General features: G+C 37.9%; 1 protein-coding gene across 1 annotated transcript in view; it reads right to left on the bottom strand.

Moving 5' to 3' along the window:
- Positions 1–1,739: 1,739 nt before the first annotated feature.
- Positions 1,740–21,678, bottom strand: part of usp45 (ubiquitin specific peptidase 45) — a 53,550-nt gene continuing 33,611 nt past the window's right edge. The window contains exons 9-18 of the mRNA XM_061916433.1: positions 20,103–20,190; positions 13,850–13,931; positions 13,505–13,596; positions 11,779–11,835; positions 11,542–11,673; positions 7,095–7,737; positions 6,871–6,968; positions 6,709–6,795; positions 6,473–6,617; positions 1,740–3,166 (exon numbers count right to left, since the gene is read on the bottom strand). Coding sequence (XP_061772417.1) covers positions 3,036–3,166; positions 6,473–6,617; positions 6,709–6,795; positions 6,871–6,968; positions 7,095–7,737; positions 11,542–11,673; positions 11,779–11,835; positions 13,505–13,596; positions 13,850–13,931; positions 20,103–20,190 — 1,555 coding nt within the window. The 3' untranslated portion in view covers positions 1,740–3,035. The remainder of the gene's footprint in view (positions 3,167–6,472; positions 6,618–6,708; positions 6,796–6,870; positions 6,969–7,094; positions 7,738–11,541; positions 11,674–11,778; positions 11,836–13,504; positions 13,597–13,849; positions 13,932–20,102; positions 20,191–21,678) is intronic.

Genomic DNA, 21,678 nt, shown 5'->3' with positions numbered 1-21,678 from the left:
ACTCCACACAGTAAGATCCCGAGCCTGGATTTGAACCCAGGACTGCAGGACCTTCGTATTGTGAGGCAGACACACTAACCCCTCTGCCACCGTGAAGCCCACAAGGCACAATTATAAATAAAAATATCATAAAAGTAATTATAGTTCAAATTAAAAATAAAACATAAAATATTCACAAAAACTATTATTAATCCATCCATTTTATACCGCTTGTCTCTATCAGGTTTGCAGGGGGTGCAGGAGCCTATCTCAGCTGCATTTGGGCGGTAGAAGGCGTATTAATCCACATTAAAACCAAATAGTGTCGATAGTTGAAATTTGAGGTTGGTCTCACATCTTCAGGAAGACTATTACAGATTTCAATAGCATAAAACTTAAACAAAGCCTCGCCATGTTTCGTCCTGACTCTGCATGGGCACCAGCAGGAGACCATTCCCTGAGCTTTTCAGAGCTTGAGATTTTTATACGATTCACATGTCAGAGATATACAAGACTGTGAAGAAACTTGTACACAAGCAGAGCTGTGGTAAAGTCTATTCTCTGCGCAACAAGAACTCAGTGCAGTGACTTAAGCACTGGGCTATCCATACATCCATTTTCTACCGCTTGTCCCTTTCCGGGTGGCGGGGGGTGCTGGAGCCTATCCCCCTTTCCGGGTGGCGGGGGGTGCTGGAGCCTATCCCAGCTGTATTCGGGCAGTAGGCGGGGTACACCCTGGACAAGTCGCCACCTCATCCCAGGGCCAACAGAGACAGACAGACAACATTCACCCACTTGGTACAATTTAGTGTTGCCAATCAACCTATCCCCAGGTGCATGTCTTTGGAGGTGGGAAGAGGCCAACGTACCCGAAGGGAACCCACGCAGTCACGGGGAGAACATGCAAACTCAACACAGGAAAAACCCAGAGCTCGGGGATCGAACCCAGGACCTTCGTATTGTGAGGCACATGCAAAAACGTGCTGAAATTTAAATTGAATTGAAATTCCAAATTTTGCTCCTGTCTGACATTTATGTACATTTATTTTTATATCAAAACATTTCCTGCTGCGTTTAAGTGGCATTGTAATTATGATGTGTGAAAAGCAATGCCTCAGGCAATGTGTAGAGCTTTACACGAAGGGATGTGTTTACGTTGTATTAATGCGTGCATGTGAGATGTGGCGTCAAGCAGTGATGATGTGGTGAGAGCAGCAAAAATGACACTGCTGGTCGACATTGATGACAAATTTGTTATTTACAAGTGTCTGCAAGTCTGAGGGGGGCGAAGGGGCGTCTTTTGTTAGCGGAGATTAACTCATGTCTAATGCATCAGCAGCATGTTCCTGAGCCAAAGGCCATTTTAAAAATAGACAATTTCAGCAAATATTTGCTGATTCGTTGGTGGCAGCTTGACAACCTGTTTTTATGTTCCAGCAGCATGACTTGTATGTCACAGCTTGTAGTAACAAGAAGATGCGCATGGCAATGTTTGTGGACGTTGGCCTTTTCCCAGATTCCACACCCACCTCCTCTTCACCAGCTGGCGACATGTTCTGGAGCAGTGATGCTTTGCCCCTGTCAGGCCACATCAGCGACGACAATGTGGCGCACACAGTGACACTTTAGAGCGTTTGTCGCCACGATCCCGCAGGGAACGCAAGATGACAACTCCAGAGTTGAAAACAACAAAGATCTTCATCATGCTTCTAACTCAGGCTTTTCTCCCAAGAGTGGGTAAAACATTTAAGAGAATAATATATTGTCCATATGTCAGATTTATTTAGTTTATGATACATAACAGCTTGATGCAAATAAGTTCAACATTTTATGATGAAAAGTTCTCCTTTAAACAGGAAAAAAAACACCTGCATGCCTAAAGCACCATCACCTTGCATTGCTTTTGTTTGTATACAGTATACATTTACATGTACTATTAGTACAAGCTGTATGTTGTACATGAATGTCATATCAATCAGAGCAGTTCATGTTTTTCTTTCCACCATGCACACGTTTCATTAGGATTACAGGAGGCACATAAAATGTTTAATCTAATATTCATCTTTTGATGGCTGCACATGGCAACCAATTCCGGTTTGGCAAATGTTCAAACAAACAAAAAAATATATATCTAGAAAAGAAATACTGTATGAGCTCATTCAATGATGTCGATGATTCAAACGTGGCAAATATAAATCAATAGAGCAGTAATCTAATGCACATTACAGCTAAGATCTATATTTTAATTTATATTATTTTGTCCAACTTCACTGACAGTAACGAAGTAGACAATTTTAATGAACAGATTTACTTACAGTAGAACTTAAATACTGTACAATAAAGGCAAGGTGATTTGTAAGGATGATTAAAAAAAAAGGGAGTAAATTGTGCGCGCAACAAAATACATACAACAGAAAAATTGAAAAGTTCTGCTAAAAAAATATATATAATTTTGTGTTTGATTTGTTCATTACTTTTAGCCCTGACCTGTAGCTGCATCTTTGGCAAACGTGACCTATTGATACCTTATTAAGTAAGATACCACTACTTTCCAATACTTAACTGTTTTACTACGCCTATTCTATATATGCTGCATTTTGGCGTATATGTTTCACGGGGGTCATACAAAATATGGCTTTCACTACACTTGACCATGTATTTATGCATGTATTGCTATAGTACCAACTGATAGTAATAATAATCAATTGTCAATTGCCTTTTACTGAGCCTAACCAGCATCACTGGATTTCAAAGATTGCTGAAAACGCTGATAAGACGTGTTACCACGGTTACTGCAAGCATAAAAAAATAAGCATACTGTAATTTAAAGAGAGCAATGATAGATAGACATGTTTTAGCAAAATAAAAGTGAAAAGTTAATCCTAAATAAACCGCATCTTCACATGTTAATCTATGTAGTATAGGGATTTATGGACAAATGTATATGCAAATTAGTCATTCAATAAAGAGTCCAATCATTTCCCTTTTTTCAAATGCTTACACATTGTAATAGACGGACAAACACAATTGTCTACTGTGAGAGGGATTGAGTCCAATTACAGGATTTCCTCATAGAATAGCAGATATGCCTGAGAATTAAGAACCCTGGACTCTGGTACCGTCTGGACTGTAGTATCACTGATGTAGAACCACTGGCCCTGGGAGCTGCTGCTTGAATCCTTGGCACCTGAAACACACGCATGCACCGTTAATACAACAAAGTGGTGAGTGGAAAATATAATACAAATAATAACAGAAGAAATGAACAAATTAAAAAAATGGTTTGATAAAAACAGACTCTTTGAATCTCAGTAAAACTAAAATAATGCTATTTGGTAACAGTAGAAAAGAGTATTATACACAAAACAAATAGACAGAGTATATATTGAAACGGTAAAAGAAACATTTTTTTCGGTAGTATAAATAGATGATAAAATGAACTGGAAATCTCATGTACAAAACATACAACATAAGGTGGCAAAAAACATTTCAATAATGAAAAAAGCAAAATACGTCCTGGTTCAAAAATCACTACATATTCTCTACTGCTCGCTAGTGTCACCATATCTGAGGTATTGTGCAGAAATATGGGGAAATAACTACAAATGTGCGCTACATTTGTTAACCGCGTTACAAAAAAGATAAATTAGAATAATACATAATGTTGGATAAAGAGAACATACAAAACTTTTATTTATTGAGTCAAAAATATTAAAGTTCGGTATTTTGGTAAAATTGCAAACAGCTAAAATGATGTACAAAGCAAATTATAACATGCTACCAAATGTACAGCAATTATTTTCAACTAAAGAGGACTAATATAACCTTAGTGGAAAAAAATCTAATTTAAAACATTTGTATGCATGTACAACACTTAGAACCTTTAGCATATCAGTATGTGGAATTATGGAATGGATTAAGTAATGAAGTTAAACATTGTACTGATATGATCCAGTTTAAGAGGTTGTTTAAATTAATAATAGTGCTTACAAAGTACAAAGAAGAAGAATTATGAGAAATACCTTCAACCTCATTGAAAATAAGATATTCTGCATCTCAGTATGTTAATAATGACTGAATTAATTGATTACATATTACAAATTTGTTGTGTATACTAATTCACAGATGTTATTTTATTATAAAAAGGTCAGTAAATGATTCTATATATTTGTAAACGCTCTGAAGTGGGAAAGGAGTAGGATTAAATAAGCTTTGCTTCTTCCTACTCCTTTTCAGACATGATGTAAACAGAAATTATAAGAAACTGTGCGATGTATTATACTGTAAGTGTGTTCATGTTCGAAACAAACTAAAGAAAGAAAGAAAACGATATGGAAAATCCGCAAAGAGCAAATTGCTTTAATTTAACTGTATTATCATGGGTAAGAATAGTGTGTGAATGTGAGCGTGAATGTTGTCTGTCTATGTGTTGGCCCTGCGATGAGGTGGCACCTTGTCCAGGGTGTACCCCGCCTACTGCCCGAATGCAGCTGAGATAGGCTCCAGCACCCCGCGCGATAGATAGTGTATTTCGACCAGCAAAATGTTGTTCTGGATATACAGCATGCTCCCCAGCTATCAGCAATTTTGGAATTAATACACATACTTTATATTAAAAAAGGTAGATCATTTATCAATGCTTTGATGTGATAGTGTCAGAGTTGCAAATGTGATGCGCTCACAATGTGATAACATGTGTGTGTTATTTTTTAAGCACTTTCCTTTTCTAAGGGAATAATGGAATGGGGTTTGTCTAAATTTTAGATTCTAAAGACTACTTTTCTTCAAAAGGGACACAGTTTGACGGTAAAAGTTACCTTGGATTAGCTCTAACCAGGAGACAGTAGGTGTTTAAACTGACCAATCATAAAGGAGATGAGTTGCAGAGGCTGTGTATTTATTCCCACCCTAAAGTGCCCAAAGGGGGGTACACTTTGCTAGTAGAGAAACAGAAAGACACAGCACAAAGTGTGTCCATGCGAGTGTGGTTTCTGCGCAAACATTTTGGCATTGTTCTGAAGCCATAATTGAGGTTATCAATTAGAAAAGGTATTTCAAGTCATAACAATCTTGATGTAACTTAAAAAAACACATTGTACTGTTATCATATTAGCAGCAATGGTAACTGTCTCAGTTTAAGCAACTTCTTGGAGATTTTTAATAGAATATACAGAGTAGTTCTGCGGGCAGCATGGTGGAAGAGGGGTTAGTGCGTCTGCCTCACAATACGAAGGTCCTGAGTAGACCTGTGTTCAATCCCGGGCTCGGGAACTTTCTGTGAGGAGTTTGGAAGTTTCTCCCTGTGACTGCGTGGGTTCCCTCTGGGTACTCCAGGCTTCCACCCAACTCCAAAGACATGCACCTGGGGATAGGTTGATTGGCAACACTAAATTGGCTCTAGTGTGTGAATGTGAGTGTGAATGTTGTCTGTCTATCTGTTTTGGCCCTGCGATAAGGTAGAGACTTGTCCAGGGTGTACCCCACCTTCAGCCCGATTTTAGCTGAGATAGGCACCAGCGTCCCCGGCGACACCAAAGGGAATAAGTGGTAGAAAATGGATGGATGGATGGATGGATGGATGGATGGACAGAGTGGTTCTCAAACTTGTTTCACCAAGTACTACCTCAAAAAACCCTTGGCTCTCAAAGTCAATCAATCAATTAATCAATGTTTATTTATATAGCCCCAAATCACAAATGTCTCAAAGGACTGCAGAAATCATTACGACTACAACATCCTCGGAAGAACCCACAATGTACCACCATAATGAGCAACATTGAAATACAGTATATACAGTTCATTAAGAACAAGTTCTACTTCGCAGGTCTATTGTAACATTACACACCGTTTGAAAAGTAACACTGTTTGAATATAGAAAAATAAAACTGTTACACAATAATATTTAATTAAGTGATTTTTTGGCGTACCACTCGATAGAGCACTCACTAGTGGTACTTGTACTACAGTGCGAGAATCACTGCTATACAGTGTATTGAATTTTTAAAATTAAAACAAAATCTGGATCCATAGAGCACAAAGGCATCCATCAAACATTCTCTTTACAGAAGAGAGATCAAAGACAACTGCAAGCATGCTGCCATACCCGATCAACAAATAAAAAGGCTCCATCCATCCATTTTCTACCGCTTATTCCCTTTTGGGATCCCGGGGGGCGCTGGCACCTATCTTAGCTACAATCGGGCGGAAGGCGGGGTACACCCTGGACAAGTCGCCACTTCATCGCAGGGCCAACACAGATAGACAGACAACATTCACACTCACATTCACACACTAGGGCCAATTTAGTGTTGCCAATCAACCTATCCCCAGGTGCATGTCTTTGGTAGTAGGAGGAAGCCGGAGTACCCGGAGGGAACGTGCAAACTCCACACAGAAAGATCCCGAGCCTGGACCTTCGTATTGTGAGGCAGACGCACTAACCCCTCTTCCACCGTGAAGCCCCAAGTTTGATAAATGACCGCTGAACCCTGACCTGACAAGTTCCTGTGATGTTGTTCGGTTTTCCTCTGGGGAGCACGGACTTTTACATATGCAGTGTAGTGACCGCCACGCATTGAGCCACTATGTTCCACAATCCCATACAAGCTGTAAAGGACACGTTCATCATGTGCCAAGTTCTGTCATTGACAAAAAAAAGATCGAAAAGGAAAACTCAATAAACATACAAATGATTAACAAAAAACGGTATTAATGTTCAGTGGAAGTTACCTTGCATGATGCTGAACAGAATGGGGCCAGATCCAACACCAAAGGGAAGTCAACATGGCGGTTTACTTTTCGTAGATTCATCCCTGCCTTTGAGACAAAAAAACACCCACATAAATATTCAACTGTAAAACATTAAACTTGTAATACCTAAATGTAACAAACCTGATGGAAGCGTTTTAGATGCAATGTGATGACAGGAGGAAGTGAGGAAATGAGCATTTGTTTTCTTGCACTGGTGTAGATCTTTTCCAATTTTTTATCTACAACACAAAAAGTAATGTGGGACTCTGAGCCTGCATTCAACATGCCAAACTAAAGTGTTTAAAAACAGCCCTATTACAATCCTGTGTAGCTAAACAATCGCACATTTAAAGATTGGGGCTCACCAGTGGACCTGCTCTTTCGCATTAGCTTCTGTCTGTGTTCAGTGCAGCTCTCACAAAGCAACCTGTTGTTGCCCATCAGTAGTTCCACAGAGGTGAACTGGTGAAGGCAGGACTGAACGGAGCACTCCTTGGAGCTGGGCGTGTAACTGTGGGACAGAGCTTGGAATGCCGTCTGGTGATGCTGATGGTGGAAATTATCACGTGATCTATTTTCTGTAGGCTCCTCTGGAGAACATTGCAAAGTGGGTGAGCTGTCCCCTGAACTGAAACCAAGGCTAACTTTGGACAAAGTGTAGAGTAGTGGCTCTACAGCGCCACCTTGCCTGGAAGAGGATGATGATGATGAGGTAAATGCAGATATTGGAGATTGATTGACATTAGGTGTCAAGTGAGATTGGACATGGCTGGAGATGGATGTGTGAGGAGTCCACTCGCCCTCTGAAGCCTCACTGTCGGCATCGTTACTGCTGTCCCGAGGACCAGAATCTGTTTCGCTGCAATCTGAAAAGCTTCCACAAGCAGCCATTTTGCAAGCTGAGACACGGCGTTCTGATCCCCCAGTGCTTTCCTCCTCAGGGTGTTCCGTACTGCAGCTTGCACCCTTTCCATCCATCGAGCCAGAAGACCTCCTGCCCTGTGTTTTCTAGAAGAACAATACAATTGTTAGCCATTTTTAGATGGCAAAGGGAAACATTTGGGATACCATCATCCCAGTCTTCCACTAAATATATTTCACATGACTTTTCCAGGACATAAACCAAAACTAGTGACACTTTTCAAATTACAGTTTCCAGTTTACTTTCTAGGCAGTAAGTCCATAATGGGGTCTGAAAAGTTGAAAAAGTCCATTAGAAGCACTGAAATGTGAAACTGCTCAAAACAGAAATGCAAATCCGTTTGGCTTGTAGCGTCACATGGGGATAGCTGCGCTGGCTAGAAGCATAGAAGCGCTGTGCCCTAATGTTGCCCAGGAGATAAGGTGACAACAGACTAAATGCACATAACTTTTAACTTATTTGCATTCACTTTTTTTTTTTTTAAACTAATTTTACCTCTAATTTCACAAACCACAGACTGAATAAAATATATGTTTTGTTGTTCGAACCTAGTGTTAGTATACAAATGTTTCACTCACCCATTGTGGGCTTCGCAACACAGCAATTGTGGGTGTGCTGATCGATCAATGGTGCTCAGTGTTTGGCAGCTAAGTGTTGCAGCCATTAGCTAATGTGTTCAAGGACTATTTACGCTGATGTTTAAGTGTTTTTCAGACTTTTAGTAAATGTTTTTAGTTTTGGTAGCTCAAAATGAGTCTAAAGAAAGCAATGGACAAGCGATATGTGGTTTAAAACATTTAAAAAGTATCCACAGCGTTCTCCCCAACTGCCCTTCCTTGTGCGGCACACCAAGAAAATTAACTGACAAATTAGTTTGGATATTTTAAAATTCTAATTATAGTGGTGACCTGGCTGTTAACATTAAAGTTGTGTGATTGTAAACCGTCAGTTAAGCACCACAGGGCTAAAGACACAGTGTGTCTGCGTGTCACAGGGATGGGAATGAAGATTTACAAAATCAGCTGAAAATATTTTAATCCTAAAACACCGCTTTGCGGAAGGCCGCACAGCGGCTGCACCCGAGGTGCACTCGCCTGCTATGGGGGTCTGGGGGCATGACTCCCCAGAAATCTATGTTAGCTGCTATTTTGAATCAAAATCTAACAATATTCTCCAGACCAAAATTTCACATTTATTAGCAAATATTTTCATAAAAATGTATCATGTGATGAAATGTTGTATACAAGTTTACACATATATCAAATTATTGCATACTTTTGGATTATAGAGAAAAATAGGCCTACAAATGGATTAAGCAGAATTATTCTCCGTAAACTCACTTTACTTAGATGCCTTGCCGATTTTGCGTGGTCAAAGAGTGCCACCTTTCCCCGAGATCCGTAGTTCACAATGTCCTTGCAATATAAGCACTGAGCACGTCCCGGTTCATCGCACTTTGCAATGAAATCGCTGATCAGTTCGTCTACTTCTACGATATTATTGTTAATCTTCACCTTTAGTTTGATAGATATATCGAGCCATGCCCAGTTCCACTTGTTTCTCACGCCCTTATTGATATCTTTCGCTAATGAAGCATTCCTATCTTGAATAAGCTTAACCGTGTCTGAAACTGTTTTGTCAATAAAGAAACGTGTTAATTGAGAGCTACTGTGTTTTCTTTCCAGATTAGTCGCCGATAAACACAACCAATTAAAACAGAATACAAGTTCAGAAACGCTCACAATAATTGAGGATCAGGGACTAGATATTGTCAGCAAACGACACGTGCAGACGCCTTTAACGGGCAATGTCATTGGTTGATGTTGTCAACTGATAGTAGAGCTAGCCAATCTGGTGCCTTCACACATTGACATTATATTTTTGGCGGGAATTGTCTGCCTTGTACTGATAACTAGGTCAACGCAGAGACAAAAACCACGAGTACCTAACCCCCCCTAAAATTTTCTCCCCGGATTTAAACGATTCACAGAAATGACGCTGGCGGCGCCAAAATCGTCGGAATTCCGCGGATCTGCGGAAAATTCCCATCCCTGGTGTCAGCAGGGCGGCTACAAATGAGGACATTTCAGCTTCACTTTGATAATAAATGTAACATTTATTGTCTTATTATGTTTGTTTGATATAAAGTAAGGCTGGGCGATATATCGATATACTCGATATATCGCGGGTTTGTCTCTGTGCGATATAGAAAATGAGTATACGTTTTCACACAGTTGCTTTTAGCTGCTGCACTGCAAAAAGTCAGTCTTTAAAAACTAGAAGAAAAAGAAAGAAAAATTAGTGGTATTTTTACTTGAACTAAGCAAAATTATCTACCAATAGAACAAGAAAATTTGGCTTGTCAAGACTTTCCAAAACAAGTACAATTAGCTAACCTCAATGACATAATGATACACTGCAAAAAGTGTTCAAAAACAATACAAAAATTAGGGGTATTTTATTCGAACTAAGCAAAATGATCTGCCAATAGAATCCCAAAATACATTAAAAAAAAGTATATTCTCACTAAAAACAAGTGCACTTTTTTTGGTAGAAAAAAAATGAGACCTTTTTGCTCAATATGTTGAAAAATATTCTTAAATTAAGTAAATGCCAGCACCATTATCTTGACATAATAATATGCGCTCCACATCTAGATTTTTTTCATGCTTGAAGTAAGAAATTATTACTTTAAAAAAGTAATATTATACTTGTGTTAATGACACAGCTTTGCATCAGTTGATATTCTAGTTTCAAGCATGTTTTACTCAATATAGGTCATAAAATCTCAGTTACAAGCTGTAATATCTTACTGAGATCATTTAGGACCAAAACCCTTAAAACAAGTAAAACACACTGACATAAGATCTGCTTAGTGAGAAGAATAATCTTATCAGACAGAAAATAATCAAATATCACCCTTATTTGAGATATTTCATCTTACTTAGATATCAGTTTTTGCAGTGTGGCATTACACTACAGGTTCTCCTCGCTCTTTCTTGTCTCTCCTTCTCTCATACAGCGAGCGCACCTTCTTACATACGTCACATACGTATACAACCTCGCAGAGCAGAGAGGTAGCGGCATGGGTAATGTTAGCTGTGATGCTAGCTGAGCCGTGCGAGTGGTAATATGAGACAGAGAAGGTGCAAATCTGGTAACAAATGAAGGAATAATCAATTCCCAAGAAAAACAGCAAGGGGTCCATTGTTTGGCGGTGGTTTGGCTTCAAGTGGGAATATGTCGAACAGACAACCGTAATTTGTCAAGTGTGGGGCTAAAGCATTGCTATAAATTACTTGTTATATGTAGCATCATTTGAAAAGTCACCTGCTAGAGAATGAAGAGTTTTTACTCTGCATGTCAACATCTTCATTCAGTGCCACACGCCCACACCATCAAAAGGCCAAGGCAAACATTTGCACATAAACACCGTATGAAAAAAATTGTGATTTTTTTAGTTGTTATTTCCTTCTTTGCATGAAAATTTAAAATGAGCATATATTAATGCAGTATGAACAAGAATGTTTTAATGTAGACACATAGAATCATTACACTGGTGTGATTATATGTATCAAGTGTTAATTCAAGGCTAAGGAAAAACATTGAAATATATACTGTGTATCGCGATATGGCCTAAAAAATATCGCGATATTAAAAAAAGGCCATATCGCCCAGCCCAAGTTCAAAGTGTACAAACCTTTAAAAAAAGTACCAAGGTTGCTACCCATAATTCATATTTACATTGTTTCTAGTGGAAAAAATTGCTTCAATATAAAAACTTTTATATTTACCAACCCTGCTTAAGAAACAACTAAGTTCCTAAATCTTATATTCATAATACATGTATAGGAATGCATATTGTATGGCAACAAGTAACAATGAATTACCTGTCCATTTGGATGCCTTGTTTTCCTGTTAGCCGCATTTGCAGAGGAAATAGCTTGCTCATTATGTGTCGTGTTGGATTCGTGTTCTCGGCTTCCTTTTCCCGGCCTGCCCCGTTCGGATGGTTTTGATATCTAAGGCCAACAGATACAATACATCCCAACATAATCATTGCCTAATATCTAATTTGTCCGCTATGAATCATCAATCAATATTTACAGTGATATTCATCATCTTACCCGTTCCTCTATAATAGGTAAAGAAATGTCTATGAAAGCTTCCTTCACAGTTGAGATCTGAAATAAAAAAACAAGGCATTACAAAATAAAGATCATGTAATCACATTAGGTACTGTTTATGAAAAACACCTAGAGTAAAACAAGTCCAAAATATGTCCCTACAACAATTCACCAAAATAATGATGATGTTTTTGTAGCAAACAAAGCATATTGTTCCATCGCTGATTAATCAGACCAAAACACATTTTCCAACGTTAATTGCTGTGATGACCTATTTTAAAAAATGATTTCCCAAAATTCTGTGTTTCTTTGGCAACAATATAATTGAAGTTTTGGAATGGCCAAGTCCGAGCCCGGACCGAATCCATTCGAAAGTCTTTATTTAGGATGTATTCTAAACTGAAGGATGTAATCCATGCAAAAGGTGCTTTTTTGCTTTATTCACATCAATATAATAATAGGTAACCAGTTTATTATATATACATATACACACACATATGTATATATATATACACACACATATGTATATATATATATATACATATATATATACATATACATACATATATACATATATACACATATATACATATATATACATATATACACATATATACATATATGTATATACATATATTTATACATATATATACATATACACATATACATATATATGTAAATACAAAATACAAATACAAAATCGTTTTGAATCGGAAAAATATTGTTTTTGAATCGAGAATCACATCGAAAAAATCGATATGTTACTGTATCGAATCGTGACCCCAAGAATCGATACAGTAACATATCGATTTTTTCGATGTGATTGTCGATTCAAAAACAATATTTTTCCGATTCAAAACGATTTTGTATTTATTCAATAAATAGGATTTCAGCAGGATCTACCCCAGTCTGCTGACATGAAAGCAGAGTAGTAGATTTAAAAAAAAAGAAAAAGCTTTATCAACTGATTGCAATAATGTAAATTTGTTTTAACTATTAAACGAAACAAAAATACGACTTATTTTATCTTTGTGAAAACATTGGACACAGTGTGTTGTCAAGCTTATGAGATGCGATGCAAGTGTAAGCTACTGTGACACTATTGTTCTTTTTTTTTTTTTATAAATGTCTAATGATAATGTCAATGAGGGATTTTTAATCACTGCTATGCTGAAATTATAACTAATATTGATACTGTTGTTGATAATATTCATTTTTGTTTCACTACTTTTGGTTTGTTCTGTGTCGTGTTTGTGTCTTCTGTCAATTGCTCTGTTTATTGCAGTTCAGAGTGTTGCTGGGTCAGGTTTGGTTTTGGAATTGGATTGCATTGTTATGTTATTGCTGTGTAGTGGTTTGTTGGATTGATTAAAAAAAAACTAAAAACTAAATTAAAAAAATAAAAATCGATTTTAAAAAAAATGAGAATTGATTCTGAATCGCACAACGTATTCGATTCGATTTTTCCCCACACCCCTTATGTATATATATATATATATATATATATATATATATATATAATAAGCTGGTTAAATATTTCTTGCCCAGGTTTTGTAAAAGTTAGGAGTCACATTAATATTGTTAAATGCTTTAATGTGCTGTCTTTTTCCCCAGCAGTAAAACCTGGTATTACGGCTACATGTTCATCTACTATATGCATTATAATATACATGATATGTATGTAGTGTAGAATGTAATAACTCTGGATTTTCGCAAACACACTTACATGTTCACACTCTTCACACATAATTGTGTTGGTTAGCTCTCCAACAAAGATGCGATCAACGAAGTTCATCTTTACACCTTCCTTCCCATACGCTGATAGGGAAGACAGCTTTCGATTAGTTGCAAGCATTATTTTACATCAGTTGTAATTCAATATTTTATATATATGTTATATGATCTAATAATAGTCCCCTACTATAATGCACAACAACACAACCACAGCTACAAATCTTCCTTAAGATTCCCATGATGTTTTCCTATTAATCTAGTCTTAGTTGTATTTCCTTGAACTACCACAAGATGGAACTATGGCTCTTAGCCACCCTGATTGTGCAGCATAACAAACCTTTGACTTGACGCCTGGTTTCTTCATCGGCTGTCTTCTCTGTGGGATTGTTAAAAGCTCTGAGAATTCCAGCCTTCACTCTCTGGAAAGGAAATACATTAATTGTGACTTTGAATGGGGTTCCTTGGAGAAATTTAAATCAATATATTAGACTATAAATTCCATGATAAATTCCTACTGCTTTTTAAAAAATATATATCAGGAGTGGCCACTTTTTTTTTACAAATAGCGCCAAGTGTTGCAAAATAACAGGTTGGCTGGGCTACTTTGATATTTCTCACCCATTTTAAAGATGCAAATTCAAGAAATTATACCATGCAGTTCAATTAATTTAAAGAATAAAATATCTTCCAGCATTTGTGTTGTGTGTCAAACGGCATATTATTATTATCAACATTTTAACTGTTCCCAAAACATCATGTCTTTTTTCACAAACTTTTTTTCAGGTATTTTATTTACAAAAAACACACATAACGGTAATCTTATAAAAGAAAAGAAAGCAATCCCAACTCCAACACAATCCCAGTTTGACAATACTAGAAATTTACTGAGAAGACATAGAAATACGATATGGAAAAAAATAAAAATAAATGATTAAGTATCAGTAACATTATCAATAACAATAATGACATCAATAATAATGAATAAAAAATATTAAAAAACAACTAACTAAATTAATTACAATAACAGAAATAACATGCATCAATACTATTATTAGTAATAATTTCCATCACCATCACAACCAATAATAATGAAAAACCAATGCATCTCATAAGCTTGACAACCACATTGTAAACATTATACATCACAATAAATAAATACTACTATTTTAAGTTGATTTAATAGTTAAAACAAATGTAAAACTTTTGTTTTAAGTGGCCCAAATATTGTGGTTTTAATATTATGCCGGAGGCCAATAAAAACTAAGCTTTGTGCTGCAAATGGCCTCTGGGCACAACTTCGGACACCCCTGTCTTACATTCTCTTAATTACGACCATTAGTAAAATATTAGTATCCTTACAATAGTTCACTTTGACAGTTACATTTATCATAAGCATCATTAGTGTAAAATAATTATTGTCCTTGTCTGAAGTTGTTGACACGGGGCTCTTGTCACTAACTGGGCATGTTTCTGTGTGCACGCGTGTGTGTAAGAAAGACTATGAGTGTATGCGCGTCCATGTGTGTGTGTGTGAAGTTTTTTTAGAGGGCCCTCTGATTAAAGGTGACATGGTCAGTGAGTTGTTGATGAGAGAGCTGTGAAGAGGCACAACCACATTAAAGCACCAATCAATACATAATTGGCCATGGTCTATGCCTGCGTTTGAGACCAGTCACCCCCCATTGTCCCGGGACCCACGCACTGGACTGGGAATTTAGGTCAAAAAGCCTCGTTAATCCCAGTCCAGCCAGTCTCAGCGCACCCACAGTGGCTGCGGTCACATCAGTGAGCACACTGAGACCAGGCTGCAGCTCTCCTAATTAATTACTGGTCACCCCCACCTATCCTCTCCAATGTAACAGCATGCACAGTCTCACCCTGGATGGGTAGGGACAAGGGGGCGGGGGGGATGGAAAGGTTAACTGGTGCAAGAGCGGAAAGAAAATGAAGATGGGGCGAAGAAGGACAGTCTATGCCCTGAGAGAGTAATAGCGACCATCGCAGTTAATTGCTGATAATTGACTGGGGCCAAATTAGCATATTTAAATCTCTGATACTAATGGCCAATGAACACAAACACTTAGGGCCTCTAAAAGGACAGTCACACCCTTCTCGGTCTCATGCTCAGCTAGCTCACCACAAACTTGTGAATGGACTCTGTACGAGTAGAATATTGCAAATGCTATGTGTGCACAATATAATTAAATTTATGACTGTTTAACATCTGTTGAGTAAATTGTTTTACTTTATCATGTGTTATAGAATGGTTGGTTTCCGTCCAAAATGGAACAACGAGTAAATATGGCGTTCCACACGCCTGATTGAATACATTTGTTTGATTGAATGAAATAAAGAGGCTGTTCCTCATTCTATATGCTTCCCTTTATTACAGTGGAAATTGGCTGAGTGTGCGTGTGGGAGGGGGTGATGGGCGACCCTCAAGCACAATGGGGCGACGTGGAGTTCATTCAGCAGCTGCGGGTTTCCCAAGATCATACAATGACGCTGGTTATGCCACTTGCAAGTCCACTAAGTGGCACAACTGTCAGTGTTCACAAGTTTGAATGGGAGACGGGGAGCCTAGACGGTGGAGCCCGAGGCTGACCACTAAACACACCCGCTAACTTCTCTTGCTAGGTTTACGCAGCCACTGGTGGGGCAACTGGGAACATGTCAGCCTTCAAAAAGCGAGCTGTGGGTCTGCTAATTGCAATTGGTGGGTGGCAGCACCATGAGAGTGCAAAATGCATGGCATCATTAATTGTCTAAAATAAGAAAAGCCTCCCAAACATTGTCCAACTTACTAATATAAAATTGTAAAAAATTGACAATGTAACATTCCGCTCGTCTTTCATTCAAAATGATAAATAACATTAGATTGTACCTCTGATTATTTCAGGGGTTTCTCAACTATTTTCTGTCATATCCCCCATTCCTAGGGGACAGAATTGTATTATTATTATTTTTTTTTATCTGTATGTTTCAAGGTAGTTTTTTTACGACCCCTAAAGATGCTATTACGCTACTGCTTATCACGCCCCCCTTCCCTGGACATCTCACAGCACTACAAGCTACTGTATTAAAAGAGGCTGTTTGGAACTTGCTCATATTTAACATTTTCCTAAAGGAGGGCCCACAAAGTCAATCTTTATTTATCGGTATCAGTTAAGACAGTTGTTCTCAACCTTTTTTCAGTGATGTAACCCCTGTGAACATTTTTTTAATTCAAGTACCCCCTAATCAGAGCAAAGCCTTTTTGGTTGAAAAAAAAGAGATACAGAAGTTGTTTCTGATTTATTAAATTGTATAACAGTGCAAAATATTGTTCATTTGTAGTGGTCTTTCTTGAACTATTTGGAAAAAAAGATATAAAAATAACTAAAAACTTGTTGAAAAAGTGATTCAATTATGAATAAAGATTTCTACACATAGAAGTAATCATCAACTTAAAGTGCCCTCTTTGAGGATTGTAATAGAAATCCATCTGGATTCATGAACTTAATTCTAAACATTTCTTCACAAAAAAAGAAATCTTTAACATCCTGATTTATGGTACATGTCCACAAAAAATCTAGCTGTCAACATTGAATGTTGCATTGTTGCATTTCTTCTCACAGTTTATGAACTGTGAAAAGATTCATATTTTGTTAAAGTATTATTCAATAAATATATTTATAAAGGATTTTGGAATTGTTCCTATTTTTAAAAAATCTCACATACCCCTTGGCATACCTTCAAGTACCCCCAGGGTTACGCGTACCCCCATTTGAGAACCACTGTTTTAAGATATAGATCAAAGGATGACTCTCAATAGATCTCAACGTGGGTTTTTTGCTCTGGTACTTATAAAACCCCGACCCAGAATCAGGTCGTTTGCAGGTCATTTAGCGCTGGTCAGTGGACCCCTGCATTTGTGCGTTAGACTCTCTGTGGCCGGGGGGTGTCTGTCTTCACCCGGGCCTTACACTCGTGGTGTGTAGCCTCCCGTCGCTCAGCCCGGCTATCATTGTCCGTCTGCACCAACCCCGGCAACTCTTTTATATAAACTTTTACATCTCATCCTCAAAAAGGGTAAAAAAAAAAAAACATGTTCGATATTTGTGTTAATAACTGAAGTTTATAGAGAAATCTGAGCAAAAAACACTATATCAAAACAAACCAAAAAAAGACTTCTTGTAGGGCAGGGGTGCCCGTTACGTTGATCGCGAGCTACCGGTCGATCTCGGAGGGTGTGTCAGTCGATCACAAGCCAGGCATTAAAAAAACAGACATAAAAATGAGCAATCATCAATCTTCACCGAGACTTCACTTTCGTCAGTTGTTTGACATTCTCGGCACCCGAGGATCTTGTGAGATGACGCTGGCTGCTGCGAGCTCATTATTAAGAAAAAAATCCCTGACAGGACGAGAGAAACACTTTTTATTTCAACAGACTCTTGGGCCGTACCTGCTGCCAAAACTCTAAAGACTGACTGCACAGTTCCTGTCTTCACCATAAAAGACCTGTTTCATCCTGCCTGTGCTAACAAAGTAAGAGTCTCAGAAAGCCAGCGTGCACAAGCTAGGAAGCAACAGAGTTTGATGCCAATGTATTTCTCCGCCGCCCTCAGCGACCGCTCCCTCTCCTTGCTCGCCCACACACTCACTGACGTCACACACCTGCTGCCAGACATTAAAGGGCCACACACATATGCTACTCTCATAACAAAGTGTTTAAAAATGAGTATGCAAGTTGGACAAACGAGATGCCAAATCCAACCACTTTCATGTGGTATTGGACAGAAAGGAGGACTTTTTTTCTCCTCCATTTGAAAATGCGGACGTTATCAGTACCACTGACTGATTCCAATCAATGCAAGTCACCATAAACAGGTAATACACCAACTTATATTCTTGTCTTTGTGAAAGAAAGGAATCTATATGTGTTAAACATGCTTGTATTATCATTAAACACCATTAACTTGTTAAAAAAAAATGTCGCTTTCATAAATAAATATAAATTATAAATATGAATGAGGTAGATCTCCTCGAATGGTCAATTGAAAAGTAGCTCGCCTGCAGAAAAAGTGTGAGCGCCCCTGATGTAGGGGTTTGTCCCGTTTGTGTCGTTGTGACATACGGGACATAAACCTAGGCTGCAGAGAAGGCAGGCAGTGTGCAAGCAGGTCTCTTTATTGAAAAAAGTACCAATGATTGTCACACACACACACTAGGTGTGGTGAAATTAACCTCTGCATTTTACCCAACCCCTTGTTCACCCTTGGGAGGTGAGGGGAGCAGTGAGCAGCAGCGGTGGCCACGCCCGGGAATCATTTCAGTGATTTAACCAACAGTTCCAACCGTTGATGCTGAGTGTATTAGCTAGCAAGCAGAGTATTAAAAAAAAACAAAGCACACCCGTGTGTGCCAAGCAATCAACCATAAGTAAAACTGCAAAAGATAGTATCAATTTCCTTGTAAAAAAAAATAAAGGATTGTCGTATCTTAAGCAGTAGACGAAACGTAAACTGCACAACTTAAGTGTCCACTCAACAATGTACTAGCACTGTCAGCTATTATACCCCCTCTAATCAGTGATTGTCCACAGGTGAATCTTTTAATTACAAACCAGAGACAGGCATGTTAATCAATGCTCTTGACAGAGCAAGGACACAGGAAGTGTAATAAAACAGGGAGAAAGGAGCGCTGAGACAGAAACAAACAAAAAACACGGGGAAAAATATGTGACCAAGCTTTGAAGATATTTGAAATCGAATGTCCCCAAGTCTTTTTCAAGTGAACGATGAGAACCGATTAACAGTTGTAGTTCATTCGTTTGAGAGTCGTTCTTCACACTGTCCTCTCAGAATCAGAATCAAAAGCAGCTTTATCGGGTTTATTTATTGAAGGAGTTATGACATCACTGAGTTAGAGGTATCCAAAAAATTATGTCTCTCACCCTTAATCTACCGAGGTCTTTTAGCCTCTATTTAGGCTCAATCCGAGTACTTCCCTTTCCCCCTTTGTTTTGCACGTTCACACACATACCGGCTCCCAGAGGCATTTTTATTAACCAATGTGGCCCTCGAGTCAAAATAATTGTCCAGGTCCGGTGTAATGTATACATTTTGATTTATTGACCAAACCTTTAGTTATTACTGCAAAGAGTGATTGTTTCCTTGATTAAAACAAGTTTAAAAAAAATAAATAAATAAATAAATGAATAATGTATATACATATACATGTAAGAACAAGACACACTTTTGAACGGCTCTTTTAAAAGGAACGGCTACTCAAGATATGGCTCCCTTCAAGGAGCCATAAAGCCCATCTCTAACAAGTCTCCACAGGGTTATTTGGGTTTTATGAACAATTTGGCGTTAATATTTAGGATGATTGCAACTTATTTTGTGTAGAAAAATGTTTTTCTAAAAACCAGCATCCTCTGCAGTGGACACGTGGGTTTTGCATAACGGGGTTATTTTTTTCAGAGATTTGAAACTCCAACCACAGAAATTGAGCAAAAACAAATCTCCACTACAGAGCATGTTGGTTCTCAGGAGGATATCAGAGGTTCTTATTCATCAAAGAAATGAAAACATATCACTCACTTTAGTTTCTTCTACTCGTATGGAGTCCAGTAAAGAGTGTAAAAGCTCCTGGCTGTCCTGTTGTTGATAGCCTTTAAAACGTGGAGCCCTCAAAGGAAAAAAAGGAAAACATTACTAAAATATTCATGCAAGATTAAAAGGGCATACAATATATCAAAAATCAAACAATGCTCACTTTTGCAATTCTTTTAAATGTAGTAATGTTTTACAACAGACAAAAAGGTACTTTTCTCAAATGTTGAAAACATTCTGATGCTTCTAAAGTGAATCAATTCTTCCTTGTTTGTAGCTGTATGGCAACAACTGAACTGACTGAAATATCACATAAACCAAATATGTACTCATCAGGTTATTGCATCCAAACGTATCTGTTTGTGTGTCAGTAGACCAAATAACACATCAAGAGACATTATACAGAGCAGACCAAAAGCTTTCCAAATTTTCATGATGCAGATTCAGTAGAAAAACCATATTTTGAAACATGTTTATTACACATGGCCTTCAAAGGCATATTTTTTTTTAAATCCATTGGGAGAAAGTAAACAGGTCCATCAATCCATCCATATTCTACCGCTTGTGCCTCTCGGGGTCATGAGGGAGTGGGAGTGGAGCCTATCCGAGCTGCACTCAGGCGGAAAGCAGGGTACACCCTGGACAAATCGCCACCTCATCACAGGGCCAACAGAGATAGACAAAACAACCATTCACACTCATATTCACACATGAGGGTCAATTTAGTGTTGTTAATCAGCCAATACTAAGGTGCATGCTTTTAGAGGTGAGGAAGCCGGAGTAATTAGAGAGAGCCCACGCAATCACGGGAAGAACATACAAACTCCACACAGAAATACCCCGAGCTCGGGAATCAAAGGCAGGACTTTTTCACTGTGACATTAGAGATATTCAGTATTTAATTAAAACAACAAAAATAGAACATGGTGTCCACACAGGTACTGCAGGGGTCCGTGAAATTGTTGGTAGACTTTTGTGCAGTTTTTACAGAAATTTGAATATCTTTAGATTACGATTGTCAAACAATTTAAATATCTAACTGCAATTTGTTCAGAGTTAACTCAAAATGAAACGCAATTTATTGCAGATAAATATAATTTTTCGTCATTAGTAAGTGTACCCTCGACAGATAATTTTTTAGGTTTATATTGCCATGACTGAACAATTAGTTGCTTTAATGAAATGTTTTTTGAACAATATTCTCTTTAAACAACTCAACCCAAAACTGACAAAAACACGCTTTTAATAACAATTAAAATAAATACCTGCATTGCATTTTGTAAGAATACAGAATTTGTACCCCTGCTGTAGAAGCACTTGCATTCAGAGGAGAAGCGCTACACCATGTTTCAATACCAGTTTCACACATTATTAACATAAAATGTGGATTGTTACGATCATGTGAGGTAATGTAATCTGTGATATTTCTACCTGAATAAATGCTTATGATATTCTGTATCTTACATAATATACAAGTTAATGGTATTCATATCTCTGCATGACAATGTTTAAACCTTCTTTATTTACTAATAAAATGTAATATTCAGCCTGATGAACATTCTGT

The sequence above is a fragment of the Nerophis ophidion genome, linkage group LG11 (genome assembly GCF_033978795.1).
Source record: "Nerophis ophidion isolate RoL-2023_Sa linkage group LG11, RoL_Noph_v1.0, whole genome shotgun sequence".
Lineage (NCBI taxonomy): Eukaryota > Metazoa > Chordata > Actinopteri > Syngnathiformes > Syngnathidae > Nerophis > Nerophis ophidion.
Note: the sequence above shows the minus strand (reverse complement) of the source record. Positions and strands in the feature narration are given on the sequence as shown.